At 40.1% G+C, this 17,840-nt stretch overlaps 1 protein-coding gene across 1 annotated transcript in view; it reads left to right on the top strand.

The window, feature by feature from the left end:
* PHEX (phosphate regulating endopeptidase homolog, X-linked) overlaps positions 1-17,840 on the top strand; it is a gene marked incomplete at its 5' end in the record, with an annotated part of 182,031 nt that overhangs the window by 79,860 nt on the left and 84,331 nt on the right. Inside the window, one exon of the mRNA XM_011935153.1 lies at positions 15,843-15,920. Coding sequence (XP_011790543.1) covers positions 15,843-15,920 — 78 coding nt within the window. The remainder of the gene's footprint in view (positions 1-15,842; positions 15,921-17,840) is intronic.

Below are 17,840 nucleotides of genomic sequence, written 5' to 3' on the forward strand. Positions count from 1 at the left end.
ACGTAGGCTGGAGTGCAGTGGCACCATCATAGCTCACTGCAGCCTTGATCTCGGGCTCAAGAGATCCTCCTGCCTCAGCTTCCTGAGTAACTGGGACTATAGGCATGCACCACAATGCCAAACTCATTTATTGTTTTGTAAAGATGGTGTCTCCCTATGTTGCCCAGGCTGGTCTTGAACTCCTGGGCTCAAGCCCCCACCTTGGCCTCCCTGAATGCTGAGATTACAGGTGTGAGCCACCGCACCTGGCCCTAAGTGGTTAATCTTAATCACCATGTGACCAAGACCAAATTTTAAGGAAGATGTAGCATACATTTTGGAGAACATGGTAGACATAATTCTTTTTTTTTTTTTTTGAGGCAGAGTCTCGCTCTGTCGCCCGGACTGGAGTGCAGTGGCCGGATCTCAGCTCACTGCAAGCTCCGCCTCCCGGGTTTACGCCATTCTCCTGCCTCAGCCTCCGGAGTAGCTGGGACTACAGGCGCCCGCCACCTCGCCCGGCTAGTTTTTGTATTTTTAGTAGAGACGGGGTTTCACCGTGTTAGCCAGGATGGTCTCGATCTCCTGACCTCGTGATCCGCCCGTCTCGGCCTCCCAAAGTGCTGGGATTACAGGCTTGAGCCACCGTGCCCGGCCTGACATAATTCTTAATTTATAGCCCAAATTCACGCTGTTATTCACAGCACTACTTGAATCTTCACATAGCTGTTTCAGAAAATATAGTAAATGCAAATGAAAGGACTTGCAATTTCACACAGTTTTTGCAGGTGGCAGGGCAGGGGACACAGAGTGGGGATACAGTCCCATCAGGCTGGTGGAAAACCTCATTTTTAATTGATTGTCTATTGCATATATGCCCCTCTTTTCCCACCCTCCCTTTGTCCTTTTATCAATTCTACTTGGAAATAAAATCTGCAGCTCTAATAGATGCTACTGACACTTGTGCGGCAATTCTACCAGATGGCATTAGAATCTCGGGTGTTCTGTGAAAAATGGAAAGACCAAACACATGCACAAATAAATGAAGGTTGAATTAATCTTTATAATTAAACGGAATATTACCCTGCTATGACTGATTTTTGCTTTCAAACTGGATTGCGTGCTAATTTTTCAGTGAACTGTAATTGTATTAACATGGCTTTTTAGATGCCTGAAAGTACTTAAAAATAGATTTTGCCAAGTTACTGAGAGAAAAGTCATTAGAACTTTTAATCTAAACATCTCTAAGATCTCGAGGTATATTTATATCCTGACTTACAGCTGCAAAGCACTTTCCAATAGTTTTTCATTCTTTGTCCCTTATCATCCTGGGATTTAGGTGGCATTGGCCAGAAATTGGGTTGAATTACAAGTGCCTGAAGCACATTAGAAAATTGATGTCCTACTATGTACCACAAAAATTAAAAATAAAAATTAGAAAACAAATAGGTACAACTGCTATGTACCCACAAAAATTAAAAAAAAAATGAGTGGGAGGGAAGGTGGTAGTGTTTTCTCCATAAAGTGCACCTACTAGCTTAGTAGTGGTGACTGTTAGTGAAATCCCTAAGGATTATTGAAGCAGAGGATGAATCCCCTACTTCTGAGCTGATAACACAGTGTTGGGGGTTCTCAGAAGTAGGTCTGGCAGCCTTGGTACCATGGCAAGTACCATGATCTAGAGCAGAGAGTATCTCAAACTTGAGCAGGCATGAGAATCCCCTATAGTAGTGGTTTTCAACCCAGAGTGATATTACACACCTGGAGACATTTGGCAATGTCTGGAGATGTTTTTGATCACAACTAGGGGGACAGAGGGTGTTACTGGCATTTAGTGGGTAGAGGCCAGGAATGCTGCTAAATATCCTACAATCCACAGAACAGTCCCCATAGATAAGAATGATTCTTTCCCAAATGTCAGTAGTGCCAAGGTTGAGAAACCCTGCCTTACGGTAAGGCTCATTATAATGCAGATTCCTGGGTCCCGGTTCAGAGGCATTCTAACTCGAGAGATCTAGCGTTGTCCCACAAATGTGTGTTTTCAACGAGCTCCCACGTGATGCAGATGCTGCCAGGCCAAAGACAAAGCTTTGGGAAGCCCTAAGCTAGAGGATGCCAATGTCAAAGGAACAAGCCATATATGTAGGCATTGGCTCTATGACATTCCCCTCTTTTAGAAAAATGATATGAAAATCCCCACGTGCATTGATTGATTGATTGATTGAGACAGAGTCTTGCTCTGTTGCCCAGGCTGGAGTGCAGTGGCATGATAACGGCTCACTGCAACCTCTGCCTGCCGAGTTTAAGCAGTTCTCCTGTTCCAGCCTCCCGAGTAGCTGGGATTACAGGTGCATGCCACCATGCCTGGCTAATTTTTGTATTTTTAGTAGAGACGAGATTTCGCCATATTGGTCAGGCTGGTTTCAAACTTCTGACCTCAGTTGATCCACCTGCCTCGACCTTCCAAAGTGCTGGGATTACAGGTGTGAGCCATCACGCCCAGCCAACACTTGCCTAATTTAATAATTCGCCAAAGTTATCTCATTTGATCTCTCCCCACCACTTTATGAGGGAGGTACTTCACAAGGTTTTTAGGTGGTAAAGAATTGTTCATATAAGAGCTAACCTTAAAGGAAAGAATGACAACAATTCCCACTCGAAATGTTGATGAGACAAGGGGATATGTTTATCTAAGTTCATCTCCATCTTGCCTCCTGTTCAAATAAGTAATTTAACAATTGGAGGAGGATTAAGTAGCTGATTAAATTTCTCTGAGAAATGTTAGGTGTTAGGGCCTTGGTATTTCAGGTGTGTTTCTAAGCCCTTTCATCCTTGACATTTGAAAATGTTTTAAAATAATTTGTAAGTATTTTTTCCCATTCCCCAAAAAATGCATTGGTTTATTTCATAGTGTCTATTCCCATTTTGGTTAATATTTCTATATTGGCTGTGTTTTAAATGTAGATATTTACCTCAACACAATATGTATGAGTATTACAGCTAATTAGACAATGATTTAGTTATTATTTAATTATATATTTCTATCTTGATGAAACTTTCCAAAAAGATTAACTTTTGTGCCTCATTTTTCCCTTGCTATCTTTACTATTGGTTTTGAAAAATGGGGAAACCTCTTGTGTAGAAGAGGGGTTGGCAAACCATTTCTGTAAAGAGACAAATAGTAAACATCTTCGGCATTGTGTGGGCTATATGGCTTCTGTTGCAACTACTCAAACTCCGCTGTTGTAGCATGAAAGTGGCAATAAACAATACTTAAATGAATGTGGCTGTCGTCAGAGAGAAAAAAGAAACTTCTCCTTTACCACTTTAGGTTTAATGTCAGGGCCTGTGAATTAAACTATAAAAGATGGATTAACGAGAGAAAAACAAAGTTTATTCACTAACCTGCATGAGAGCTTACAGAAAACAGAGCCCAAAGAAACAGAATTGGGGGTTTATATATTGTCTTAAGAAGGGGTAGGGCTAGGATTTCAAGGGACGAGAAATGGTGGGAAATGACTGAGAAATATATGAGAGGACCAAACAAAGTCAGGCTGGCTTTAATAACGTCTGTTTGTGTAAGTTCTCATCCTGGCGCCAACTCTTTATCCCCGGTGAGAGGAGTTATTCCTTCCCCCGGTGCAGGAAGTCTCTCTTAAAAGGGGGATTTATGACAGTTGAATTCTTTTGGAAGGCTCTGCTTGTAGGTAGATAAGGGAAGCATGGAGAAAGCCTCTTTCTGCTTGTCTTGATTCTCAGATACCTTCAGCACAAAGTAATCCTTTGCTCCAGTGCATATTCTGGACCAATAATATTTTCCAAAAAGCAGGTGGTAGACTGGCTTGGGCTGTTGCTTGCTGACCCCTGATATAGAGCCCTGTGAGTGAAACAGAGACAAACATAATTTATTTTGGCTCATATAAAAGCCTAAATGTGATATAGGATTGTTCCCACTCTTGGGCTGTTATCATTTTGGTTATGTCTGGATAAATGGGCTTAGCTAATTGAGGCTTAGGGTATTCATTTGAATAGGTCTAGCAGCTGTTCTATTTGCAAACTTTGTGAGCAGTTAACCACATATAATCAAAACTAATAAAAACATTGATTTAAAAATTTATTATTTGGCCACTGTCCTGCCCAGTTTCTTTTCATCTTTTTTTTTTTTTTCATTTTTATCTTTTGGGACCGGGTCTCACTCTGTTGCCCAGGCTGGAGTGCAGTGGCACAATCTTGGCTCACTGCAACCTCTGCCTCCCAGGTTCAAGTGATCCTTCTGCCTCAGCCTCCCAAGTAGCTGGGATTTCGGGTGCAAGCCACCGTACCCAGCTAATTTTTGTATTTTTAGTAGAGACAGGGTTTCACCATGTTGGCCAGGCTGGAACTCCTGACCTCAAGTGATCCACTTGCCTCAGCCTCCCAAAGTGCTGGAATAACAGGTGTGAGCCATGGTGCCCAGCTCCTGCCCAGTTTTAAAGGAAATAAATGGGCCGGGCATGGTGGCTCACACCTGCCATCCCAGCACTTTGGGAGGCAGAGGTGAGCAGATTGCTTGAGTCCAGGAGTTTGAGACCAGCCTGGACAACATGGTGAAACCCTGTCTATATTAAACAAACAAACAAATAAATAAAGGAAATAAATGACAGTCGCCTCTGTTTTTAAGGTAATATTGCTACCACTCTCAGGAAGATGGGTGTGTTGTTTTATTAATTAGTCATAAGGTGGCTTTGGGTTCTAAAGTCTATTGCTACTACCTGCTCTATCTATTTACCAAGAAAACTCAAATATTACTTTCTTTCTTTAACTTTGTTCAGTACAGGGTTCACCCGAGTACGAGGAGCATCACAAAGACACCAGGGAAATGTTTAGTGCCAGTATGGCAAAGTTAAGATGTACTTGTGCCAGAGTAGTTTCCTTTTGCAGACTCAAGAAACTGCCCACCTCCAAGATACATGGAGTTGATGTTTTAGGAGAGAGTATGGATGGTGCTGGTTTATAATTTGGAACATGCCTTCGTAAAACGTTGTCTATCTCAGAGAGTAATGAGGGTTTTCTGCTATACTGAGGCATTACTCACATAGGGTTGAGGGTGGATGACCTGAAATCTGATCTTTCCTGTCTTCTAGTTCTTATACAATTAGAACTGTGATTTTCACTTAGCCCTCTGAGTCATGGAAGTGCTTATCTATCTTCTACCCCTGCATGATGCATCTGCTTGTGGACCACACCCAAAAGCAATTTGCAGAATTAAAGTTTGTGAAGACTCATAATAAATCAGTGCAATTTTTATCAAGAGAATACAATTTGATTAATCAGATAACTGCATTGTTATTATTTGTGGGATCCTGATAGACCCAGAGGATATTAAAGCCTGTTCCCCTGACTAATTTTCATCGATACCATTAGCTCTGCCTAGGGCAATAACTTCAGCTAAGGCATCTATACTAGTCAATCATTTGTTTGGCATTATGGAAACTGCCATTGTTTTGAATGATAGTGTAATTCATGTATAGTCTGCTGAACTTCTGGGTGCTTAAAGCTCAGAATTTTGATTGATGTTTAATAGTTATTACAGAACTCATCAGAGAAAATGAGGCCTTGGCATGATCGAGCCTGACTGAAGCTTTCAAAGCCACTGCAAGCTTAGGAAAGTTGCCCTATAAATTTTTTATGAAAGGGCAGTGATCAGTTGTTCCATTTTTTTCTTATGTTGGTTAAATTAATAAAAAAGAAAAAATATGCTATGAGACTTAACCACGTATACAAAACATACAGTTATTTAATTAAGTGATTAAAGGGATCTCTTTGATGTGATACATGCAAGACATTTGAGAATTTATCTGACTCTCCTATATAGCCAAGTCAGTGGGGATTAAAATAAATGAGCTTTCTGTCTTCCTTTCTGTAGATCAGCTTAATACTAAGTGGCTTTGAAAATTCAGGAGTAAAGCAGTCAATCTAGCCAATCTTTAAATCAGTTCACTCACATGTATAAAAAGTAGATGCCATTTCAGAGCTCACAGCTAAATAAAGCAGAATTATGCCTGATTCTGTTCTTACCACCAGCATTATCAAGTTGTAGTATACCGTACTGAAAATTCTGGGAAGGTGGGGGTGATTTGAGAGTTTAAATCATGTTGTATGTTAGGTTTTCAATGTTCCTCATCTTTCTGAGTTCATTTGTGATAGCTATTGTCTCTCTCTTCGAGTAATAATCTTTACAAACTCTCTGTTGTCTCCATGGAAATTAATTGTGATTTTTAAAGCTCTAGCCCTAAGACTTTAGGGCAGGGAGTCAACTCCCAAGCAACTGAGATCTGTTGCATGTAAATGGTAGTAATAGCAAAGAGCAAAATAGAAACAAATAAAAATCTTGATAGCTAAGCCGTGCATGCACGTGTACACACATGCACACAAACGATGCTGTTGATCATGGATCAGTTTGGAAGCACTGTTAAGCACTTACTGTGTACTAGCCCCTGTGTCATGAATTGAGGCAACTCAGTGAATAACCTAGCTTTATTTAATTATCTGTGTTGGCTTAGTAAACTATGGCCCTTGGGCCATATTTGGCATTCTGCCTGTTTTTGTGTGAACCACAAGTTAGAAATGGATTTCACATTTTTTAAATAGTTTTAAAAAATCAGCTGAGTACAGTGGCTCATGCCTGGAACCCCAGTACTTAGGGAGCAAGAGGCAGGAGGATTGCTTGAGCCCAGGAGTTTGAGACCTGCCTGGGCAACGTAGTGAGACCTCATTCTCCACAAAAAGGAAAAATACAAACAAAGAAACAACAACAAAATGACAAAAAAGGACAAAAAACACGCCAAGTGTAAACAATCAAAAGAATAATATATTACGATACATGAAAGTTGTATGAGATTCAAATATTGGAACAGAGTCACAGCCATTCATTTATGTGTTGTTCTAGCTTGTTTCTGCTTTCTCAGGTACAATGACAGAGCTGAGTAGTTGTGCAGAGGCCATATGGGCTGCAAAGCCTAAAGTGTTTACTATCTGGCCCTTTACAGAAAACGTTTGCTTATTCTTGATCTGGGTAAGGTAAACTTCATAATTCCTTTATTATCTGAATACTTCTCTCAACTCTGTATTTCACTTTGTTGGTATTAGAACTAAATGTATCCATATTCTGCAGATGAGGAAACTGAGGAACAGAGAGATTCAGAAAATTCACGTATTGCTAATACCTTATATGATGATGATAATTTGTTCTATAATAGTTTTCCTCAGCTTTTTAAATAAAAATGCAGTTAAGTGATGGATAATATTACGTTTGTATGTTCTTTTAGCATTAAGGAGAGTCCTGAGCTTAGATTTTATGTTCAGTAAGTGTATTAGTCTGTTCTCATGCTGCTAATAAAGACATACCTGGGACTGAGTAATTTATAAAGAAAGAGGTTTAATTGACTCACAGTTCCACATGGCTGGGGAGGCCTAACAATCATGGCAGAAGGCAAAGGAAGAGCAAAGTCACGACTTGCATGGCAGCAGGCAAGCAAGAGAAAGCATGTGCAGGCTGGGCGTGGTGTCTCACGCCTGTAATCCCAGCACTTTGGGAGGCTGAGGCAGGTGGATCACCTGAGGTTAGGCGTTCGAGACCAGCCTGGACAACATGGTGAAACCCCATCTCTACTAAAAATACAAAAAATTAGCCGGACGTGGTGGCAGGCGCCTGTCATCCCAAGCTACTCAGGAGGCTGAGGCAGGAGAATCACTTGAACCCAGGAGGTGGAGGTTGCAGTGAGCTGAGATTGTGGCATTGCACCCCAGCCTGGGCAACAGGAGTGAAACTCTGTCTCAAGAAAAAAAAAAAGAACGCATGTGCAGAGGAACTCCCCTTTATAAAACCATCAGATCTCCTGAGACTTACTTACTATCAAGAGAACAGCACGGGAAAGAGCCATCCCCATGATTCAGTTACCTCCCACTGGGTCCCTCCCATGACATGTGGGAATTATGGGAGCTACAGTTTGAGATTTGGGTGGGGACACAGCCACACCATGTGAGTAAGTATTTGTTGATTGATTGAAATAGCTTACAAAAAATACATAGTTTTGTTTGCCACCGAGAATTAATTGCATTGGAAGCTGACTGTAGTGGCTCATATCTGTAATCCCAGCACTTTGGGAGGCCGAGGTGGACATATCATTTGAGATCAGGAGTTCAAGACCAGCCTGGCCAACATGATGAAACTCTGTCTCTACTAGAAAATACAGAAATTAGCCGGGCATGGTGGTGCATGCCTGTAATCCCAGCTACTTGGTTGGGGGGTTGGTGGCTGAGGCAGAAGAAGCTTGAACGCAAGAGGTGGAGGTTGCAGTGGGCTGAGATTGTGCCACTACACTCCAACCCGGGCGACAGAGTGAGGCTCCATCTCAAAAAAAAAAAAAAAAAAAAAAAAAACAATTGCAATGAACTTTATATCTTGCTTAATTTTCCAGAATGTTTTATATGTTCTCACAAAATCTCTCATTTTCCCCTTTTTTTCTCTCCTGTGGTAAGATCAGTTAATATTGAAATATACCTTAATGTTAGCTGGGCATGGTGGCACATGCCTGTGATCCCAGCTACTTGGTAGTCTGAGGCACAAGAATTACTTGAACCTGGGAGGTGGAGGTTGCAATGAGCTGAGATCGTGCCACTGCACTCCAGCTTGGATGACACCATGAGACTGTCTCAAGACAACAACAACAAAACCCGGGGAAATGTACCTTGGTGTGAACAGCACTGAATGATGTTTATGATCATATGTTAATCCTCTTATATTTAAAGGTTAAATGTAAAATCTAGCCTTTTATATTTTCTGATACTATTGATGACATAGATCAGAGTGGGTTTATCAAATTATTCATTATATGAATGAATATTTATTGAGTATTGGTCACTTGCTATGTTACCTGTGGTAACATGGTGATTAGGTGGAATAGGCTATTGGTTTAATTTGAATAGTATTAGAAGATTCTCTCAGCTACAAAACCTCTCATTTAATTGTATTTATTCCTTTGATTAATAAACTACTCTTTTAAATAAAAGTATTTCTCCAGAGTAAATATATTAGATTGCTATTAGTCACTTACATTCTATTATAAACTAGTTTGAGGCCCCAATGGAAGCTAGTGGATTAGCAACCTTGAAAAATTAATAGTTTTGATGGATGAGAAGGGAAGGGGGAGATATCTCTGGAGCACAGAGCACAGAAAGGCCAACTAGTGTATAATGGTATTGCAAGTGGTATGAACACATAGGACCTGCTAGGTATTGAAAGGAACAGATACAAGAAAGGGAAAGAGGAGGAAGGCAGAAACCAAGATGGCAAGTGCTAAAGGCAACCTGTATCTTTAATTTTTTCTAGGGTTAGGTTTGGTAGTGTTTCTTGTGTCTGTTTTCAGAGGTGTGCCAATAGTGGCTCTCAAAAGAGTCCTCCAACTTTTGGGGGGCTGCAAATAGCCTGGATTCTTTTGACTCATATGCAGAGTCTGGCTTTGCTAGGAAAATCTCCTACTGTGCTCCAAGAAGGTTGTACATTTGTCTTCCATTGATAAGAGGGTTGCGTCAATAGCTTTTCTCCCTAGGCATTTCTTTTCTCATTATTTTTTCTCTCACTACAAGTGTGGTCTTCTGAAACTGGACCTATGACTAAAGGCAGTGACATTATTTCTCAGGGGTTTCAGGTTATTTGGTTAGGAGTATAAGAGGACCTGGACTCCTCTGGAAGACCCTCCAAACAGACACACAACAGTTATTCCAAATCCTTGGAAGAAGTCATGTTTCTACTTTATTGGTGTAGTCTATAACTAACATTTGCTCATCATGTACTCTGGACCAAGGGAAAAGAAGTGTTTTACATGCATTGTCATCCTGAACTCTTGCAGATAACGCTGTGAAGTAGGTACTAATTTTTAGTGTTTTTTTCCTCAACATCTGATGTAAAGGAGAGAGTGTTAGGATTACATTAGCTATTGGAAAACATGGCACATAATGCTTCAAACAAATAAGGGCTTTATTTTCTGTATGTCATGAAGGGGAAAGAGGGAGGCAGTCCAGGTCTAATATGCTGGGCTACAAATGCCATCAGCTTTTCATCCCACCATCTTCAGCATGTAGATTTTTTCCTTATATGTGTTGCCTTTTGATTACTAGATGGCTGCTCTGCCTCTGGCATTGCATCAGCATTCCAGAAAGGAAGAAGAGGAAAGACTAAAGCAGTAGTTCTCAACTGGAGGTGATTTTGCCACCAGGGGACATTTGGCAATATATGGAGATATTTTTGGTTGTCACAACTTGCGGAGGGGGGCATGGGTTGCTCCTGGCATCGACTTTGTAGAAGCCAAAGATGCTGCTAAACATCCTCCAAGTTACAGGACAACCCCCACAACAAGAATTGTCTGGTCCAAAGTGTTGAGAAACCCTGGACTCAAGGCAGAAAGCACATGCTGATGAATCTGTCCCCTTTTAAAATGGATTATTGGAAGTGCAACAAGAACTTTTTCTTAAATGTCATTGGCCTGAATTTCATCCCATAGCTGACTCCAGTTGTAAAGAAAACTGGGCAACATAGCTATTTTGTTGCTATTGTTGAGTCCATTGTCATCCTAAGCAGAATCGGAGTCCTGATAGTAAGAGAAGAAAGGGAGAATAGATATTAGGTAGCAGTAGGCAGTGTTTATTTCAAAAGTTAAGTACTCTCCCTAAGGTCGCAGAGGTAGTGAAGATCAGCAGCTGCGTAAACCTCCTCTATTGAGGAAGGATGTCCAGCTGTCAAGTGCAGCTTCTCTCCAGATGTCTGTATGAATAAAGCATGAAAATGCATGCACTGGGTATGGAAAGCCCTGGAGTTTTTGATCAGCCACAAACAGCCTAGGAAATACTTCTTGCAGGATATAATACGCAATGTGTTAAATATTTATATCACTGCTCCCTCAGTATTTACAGTGGGACTTGCCTTTCCTTTTTGTCCATGTAACCAATAGGGTAATTAATCTCACACCTGACTCACTAATACTTTGCCCTTCAAGCCATCAAACTATTGGTGCTTCACTTCTCCCATTCCGAAAAATTAAAAAGCGATGTGATTACTATTTGCCTTACTTAGGGTTCATTCAGGAAAACAGACACTCTTCTAAGTATATCAGCCAGCAAGACATTTAATACAGGGAATTGGAGGCTTAGGCAACACTCAGAGGACTGGGGAGTGAAGGGCAGAGTCTGCCAATGATCTCTGCTGCTTGTACACCAAAGAGGTCTTTCTAAGGAGAATGCCTGGAAGTTTCTGGAAAAGGGCTGTATCTGCTGTCTGCAGATGCCCACATGTCTGTATATGGCTACCAACAGCAAATGAATGGCATCTCCTCTTCTACCTCTGGAATTGCCTATGAGTGCTTCTCATTGGCAGTCTAACCTGGAGCCATGGGATATTGCAGGATGTAGTTCTGAAGCTTCTCAGGGAAAAATGTAGGATGAGGAGAAATCGACAACGAAGTCTGTGGCAGAAAAAACCATTTGAGTCTGAATAGAGGTGTACATATATAGCACATTTTAGGAAGAAGAACACTCTAGTCAGATGTTGGCAATGTTGCTACTAGTATTATTACCTTATTCTAGGTATGTATCTTTGGGAGGTAAATAGGGATTCTTTGTATCTGTTCTGATCTGATTCTCTTCAAGTTATGGTGATGCTAAATAAATAATGAAAAAGGATTCAATAACCTGCATAGATGGTGCAGAAAGTAATATATTCTGTGAGGCTCCGTGGTGCAGTGGGGGGTCCCAGAGATGAGGTTTAAAAAACAATGCATAATTCACCAGCATGCTCTGGAAAGACCAGTCTTCAGAAAACAATTGTGAATGACTCAGCTTGTTCATTCGTTCATTCTCTTTCTTTCCTTCTTTCTCTCTCTTTCTTTCTTTCTTTTTCTTTCTGCTCTCTCTCTCTCAATCTGGAATTCTTGCTATAGTTATGCATATGACTTACAGTGAGCTGATAAAATATAGTGCAAAGTTAAATACAATGCAGAAAATAATAGAATAATCTCAGAATGAGGTAACCTGTAGGCATACGACCTAGTTTGGTGTTGGGGGTAGAGTTGTAACCTGTAGTTATCTGCTATCTGGGTCACATCAAGCTTTTAGTGTGTGTAACTCACAGGGTTTTGAAGGCATAATTTGATCTGTGCTATACTTGAGTCTCTGAAACAGCAAAACCCATTATGACTGTGTCCTACAGCCCTTGTAAAATCCTAAGTCTTGAGTTTCAGGATTCTGCTGATATTTAATATTTGAATTATTTTAAGGAAGATAAGGAAACTGTACTACCTTATTCTGTTTATTTCTTGAGTGAGGAAAATTGAAAGGGACTAAAGGAAAGAACTCGTTGCCAAGAGCAGCGTCCAAAGGTCACTGGTTTTGCTTTGTGGCTTTGCTGGAATAAAACCAATGTGTTTGGGGTTGCCTAGGTCTTATGTTAGGTCATCTGGAGGCAGATCTGGAGATGAGAATTCCTGTGTAAGTGATTTACTAAACAAATACTCCCAGGAGAAATCAGTAAGGGAATGGGAGAAGCAAGACAGGGAGGGGTGAGAGTCCAATTTCAGGAGACATCTCAGAACTAGTCTGATCCTGCAGGGAACTTTGGAAGTACAAATTATACCTCAAGAGTTTGTCCTGAATTGAGGCAAGGGGGCTGTGCTTTCGTATTGCTGCTTAGGGCCGCTTGGGCGGAGGCGCGGGCGCGGGCGCGGGCAGGGTGGGTAGAAGGCAAATGAACTCCCAGGAACTAGCTGTTTTTGATTGCAGGCAAGGAGCTCTAGTAGCTCCTAGGGCAGGCCTTCAAAAAGTCTCAGGTGTTGGCCATTAGAAAAGAGAAACAGATGCTGGAGGGAGGCACAGAAGTTATAAAAGGGATCCCACGGAATCTGGTCAGAGCCCTGACACTGTACTTGTAAGCGTCTCTTTTGCTTTTATGAAACCCAGAATCTGGGGCAGGGAGAGAGAAATTTTTCACATGGAACTGTAAAGTTTCTCTAAAGCAAGGGTTGACGAACTTTTTCTAGAAAGGGCCAGATAAAATATTTGAGGCTTTGTGGGCCACAGGGTGTCTGACCCAATTATTCAGCTCTACAACTGTACTGCAGAAGCAGCCATAGATGACAGGTAAACAAATGAGTGTGGCTATGTTGCAATAAAACTTTATTTATAAAAACAGCGGTAGGGTAGCTGGATTTGGCCCAGGGACCATATTTTGCAAATCTCTGCTCTTGAGGTTCTTCATATGTGCCTAAGTTTGTTTTTCCTTTATTTATTCCCTATCTGTTATAAAACACAGAGGATAATTTGTACCTTTGTCTATCTAAATGATGGTTACGACATTATGATGTATCTTAAATTATTCTAGACCACTGCCTCCAATCTTCCTGGCATCCTGGCCATCTTTCACAATGTTGCAAAGATAATCTTCCTGAAGCATGACTCATCTCCTTTTATTCCCATGCTAAACATATTTAGCTCTCTCTTAGCTGTAAAATAAAATTTAGGCTTGTTAACATGGCATTCAGGAATCCCTGTGATCTGACCCCAGGCCAATTTTCCTGCCTTATTTTCTGCCCTCCATCCTCATGTACTTATAGTTCTGCTACATTAAATTACTCGCCCTCTCTTCAATATGCCATTATCGTGTGTGTTTGCTCTCTCCTCGTAGTTTTTTTCATTTTTATGTATGTAAACTGACTACATATATATATATTGACAAAATTATATATATATATATATATATGATGTAAAACATGATGTTTTGATACATGTATACATTACAGAATGGGTAAATTAACATATCCATCACCTCATATATTTCTCATTTTTGTGATAAAATTTAAAATCTACTCCCTTAGCCATTTTCAAGTGTACAATACATTGTTATTAACTATAGTCACTATGTTGTACAATACATCTCCTAAACTTATTCCTCTTATCTAACTGAAATTTTGTATCTTTTGACCAACTCCCTCACCCATTCCTCCACCCCTGGTAACCACCATCCTACTATACTGTCTCCTATGAGTTTGACTGTTTAAAACTCCACATGAATGAGATCATGCAGTATTTGCCTTTCGGTGCCTAGCTTATTTCACTTAGCATGAAGTCCTGCAGGTTCATCCACATTGTCACAAGTGACAGGATTTTCTTCTTTTTTAAAGCTGAATAGTATTCCATTGTGTATATATACTACATTTTTAATCCATTCCTCTGTTGATAGACATTTAGGCTGATTCCATATCTTGGCTATTTTGAATAGTGCTTCAGTGAACATGGAGGTGCTGATATCTCTTTAGCATACATAGATTTCATTTCCTTTGGCTATATCCCCAGAAGTAGGATTACTGCTTCGTATGGTAGATATATTTTTAATTTTTAGAGGAACCCCCATAGTGTTTTTCTTTTCTCTCTTTTTTTTTTTTTTTTTTGAGACAGTCTCACTCTGTCGCCCAGGCTGGAGTGCAGTGGCGTGATCTCGGCTCACTGCAAGCTCTGCCTCCTGGGTTCATGGCATTCTCTTGCCTCAGTCTCCCGAGTAGCTGGGACTACAGGTGCCCGCCACCACGCCCGGCTAATCTTTTTTTGTTTTTTTGTATTTTTAGTAGAGACGGGGTTTCACCGTGTTAGCCAGGATGGTCTCGATCTCCTGACCTTGTGATCCGCCTGCCTTGGCCTCCCAAAGTGCTGGGATTACAGGCGTGAGTCACCGCGCCTGGCCTCCATAGTGTTTTTCATAGTGACTGTATCAAATTATATTGCCATCAACAGTGCTCAAGAGTTCCGTTTTCTCCACACCCTTGCTAACACTTGTTATCTCTTGTATTGTTGATAATTGCCATTCTAACTGGTGATAGGTAATATCTCATTGTGTTTTTAATTTTCATTTCCCTGATGAATAATGATGTGGATCATTAAAAAAATATGTTGACCATTTGTATGTCTTCTTTTGAGAAATGTATTTTCATTTTATTTTCCCTTTTTAATTAATTAATTAGTTTATTTATTTATTTATTTTGAGACAGGTTCTTGTTCTGTCACCTAGGCTGGAGTGCAGTAATGTGATCATAGCTCACTGCAGCCTCTACCTCCCAGGCTCAAGTGATCCTCCTGCCTCAACCTCCCAAGTAATTGGAACTATAGGCAGGTGCCACCATGCCCGGCTTGTTTTTATTTTTCATTTTTGTAGAGACAGGGTCCCACTGTGTTGCCCAGGCTGGTCTTGAATTCCTGGCCCCAAGCAATCCTCCTGCCTCAGCCTCCCAAAGCTCTGGGATTACAGGCGTGAACCACTGTGCCCGACCTCCTTTCCCCATGTTTTTAACCAGGTTATTTGCTTTCTTGATATTGAGTTGAGTTTTAAATATATTTTGGATATTAACCCTTTATCAGATGTATGGTTTGTACATATTTTTGCCTCCATCTTTGCCCCTGTTTCTTCTCCTGGAATGTTCTTCTAGCTCTACATTTGAAATCCTAACCATTCTCTAAGACTCGATTCAGTCACCTTCTCCATTAAGCATTTTCTCCATGCAGAAACAGTCTGTGCTCTGGACTTTGATAACAATATTGTCTATTTCTATTAAAATTTTTATTTTGTTTACATTGTACTAGACAGTTATTTGCTACATTCACTACATTTTTAGTATACGGAAGTCTCTCAGTATATATCTATCTACTTTTGCCCTTCACAGTGGCTTGCATATAGTAGATATTCAGTAAATTGAATTTTCAGATGAAGGGCGCATTTCTACATCTTGTGATTATTAATGATTTAAGTGCTGAAACTCTGACATTATTTTTCTTTTTCCTTTTTATAGGCGAGAGCTGTTTTGGCAAAAGTTGGCTATCCAGACTTTATAATGAATGATACTCATGTTAATGAAGACCTCAAAGCAGTAAGTGCTATATTTATTGTACTTTTTTTTTTTTTTCTGGCAAGTTTTACTGGCCTTGTGCCTTTCAACTAACCCAAGTCCAAGCAATTAAAACTGGTGATGCCAGAAAACACCAACTTTTGATTAATTCCTTGGCTAGATATGAGCCTGAATATGCCAGGCAGATCACAAGATTTAGGGCAGATTCAAACTAAAGGAAGTGACAGAAACGATGCATAGCTGAGTGGGTGCCATAAAACAAATGGACTTGGGTTTGGCCTAATTTGATCATAAAAGAAAGAATTAAGCAAATTGAGTATTTTACAATTAGTGAGCATGTTCTAATGGCAAATGCATCATGTTTGTTGTTAAACACTTTTTATTTGCTTCATTCATATTAAATGAATAGTAATAAATCTGCCTACTGGGACTTAACTTCATTAAACTTTATGAGTGTTTTGGCAAATTAAGTGCATATACATATGACTCTGTAATTTATTGTGAATTGGATTGTGTATTTGCAGTAAGTTACTGATGAAAAATAGTCATAATTCTTTATTCCAATATTTTTGGACATGTATTTTCCAGTAGGTATATTAATTACAGGCCTTTCTAATCACAACGACTGTTATTTCTTCTTCTGCAAATAGTTCTGATAAACGATTTTTCTTCCTCATTAAAAAAAACCTGTTTTTACCATTCGCTAGATTGTCTTGAAAACGTAGTCTTTTGAAATTCTTTAAGAAACTATGCTTCTGAGGTATAGCTCTTTCCTGAAATTGTGGCTCAACAAGTGGCATATCTGAAAGCAATCCCAGCTTTGTAGACGAGCATCAAAATTTTACAAGACTATTCAAAAGTGAGAGAAAGCATTAATTAGAATCTTCCTCCATTGGGCTCTAAGATACAGCCTCCCAAAATATTGATGCAGTTGCCCTGGAAGAAAATAATTATGTCTCATAGCATCCTAAAACTCAGACAGTCTATCTTATTATACACTGTTTTGATGATGCTGAAAATTCCATTATTATCATCATAACTAAAAATATTGAAGCACTTGACATATTCATGTACATTAACTTTTAATTCCTTCAGTGATTCTGTGAAATAGATGATGTTTATTCCCATTTTGCAGAAAAGGACAGAGAGACTCAATAATTTAAGTGAGCTCCTCAGTTCCACACAGAGTTTCAGAGCCAGGACTAAATCTGGGCTCAGGAAGCTCTGCCTGTAATCAGAGAAGGGGTTCTTGAGGGTCCTTTTTAGGCAGCTGTGCTGGAGGAACAGAAGCATCAGGGTGGAGACTTGGTGGGGGCAGTGTGACCAGAGTTGTTGGCAGAAGAGCAGAGGGAAGGCCATATTATCAAACGGTTAAGAGCACAGGCTCCAGTATCATGGGCCTGGGTTTGAATTCTGCTTCTTCCACTGACGAGCTGTTTCATCCTGTGCAGGTTACTTAACTTCAGTTAGCCTCCCTTTGGTTATCTGGATACTGGAAATATCATAATCAAGTCTTAGTATTGTTGGGAAGACTAGATGAGATTATATAAACATAAAAGCACCTGGCATAATACTCTGACACAGAGTATGGCCTACTCCCTATAAAGGGGAGCTTTAATATGGACCATTTGTGGTCCATTTTCAAATCAGCCTTATAAAATATTCCATTTCATTGATCCTTAATAGAAATAGACTGCAGCGTGAATTTACAGGAAAGCAAAAAGCACACTGGGTATTTTAAACAGGGAATTTAATACGGGAAATAGGTTGGAAGGCAAGAAACGGGAAAATAGATAAACCACAGGTTAACCTGCTGTTGCTATAAGAAGACTATCAGACAAACAGAGAGCCAAATCATGAATGAACTTCCATTCACAATTGCTTCAAAGAGAATAAAATACCTAGGAATCCAACTTACAAGGGATGTAAAGGACCTCTTCA

Source organism: Colobus angolensis, unplaced genomic scaffold (genome assembly GCF_000951035.1).
Source record: "Colobus angolensis palliatus isolate OR3802 unplaced genomic scaffold, Cang.pa_1.0 Scaffold140, whole genome shotgun sequence".
NCBI classification, from domain to species: domain Eukaryota; kingdom Metazoa; phylum Chordata; class Mammalia; order Primates; family Cercopithecidae; genus Colobus; species Colobus angolensis.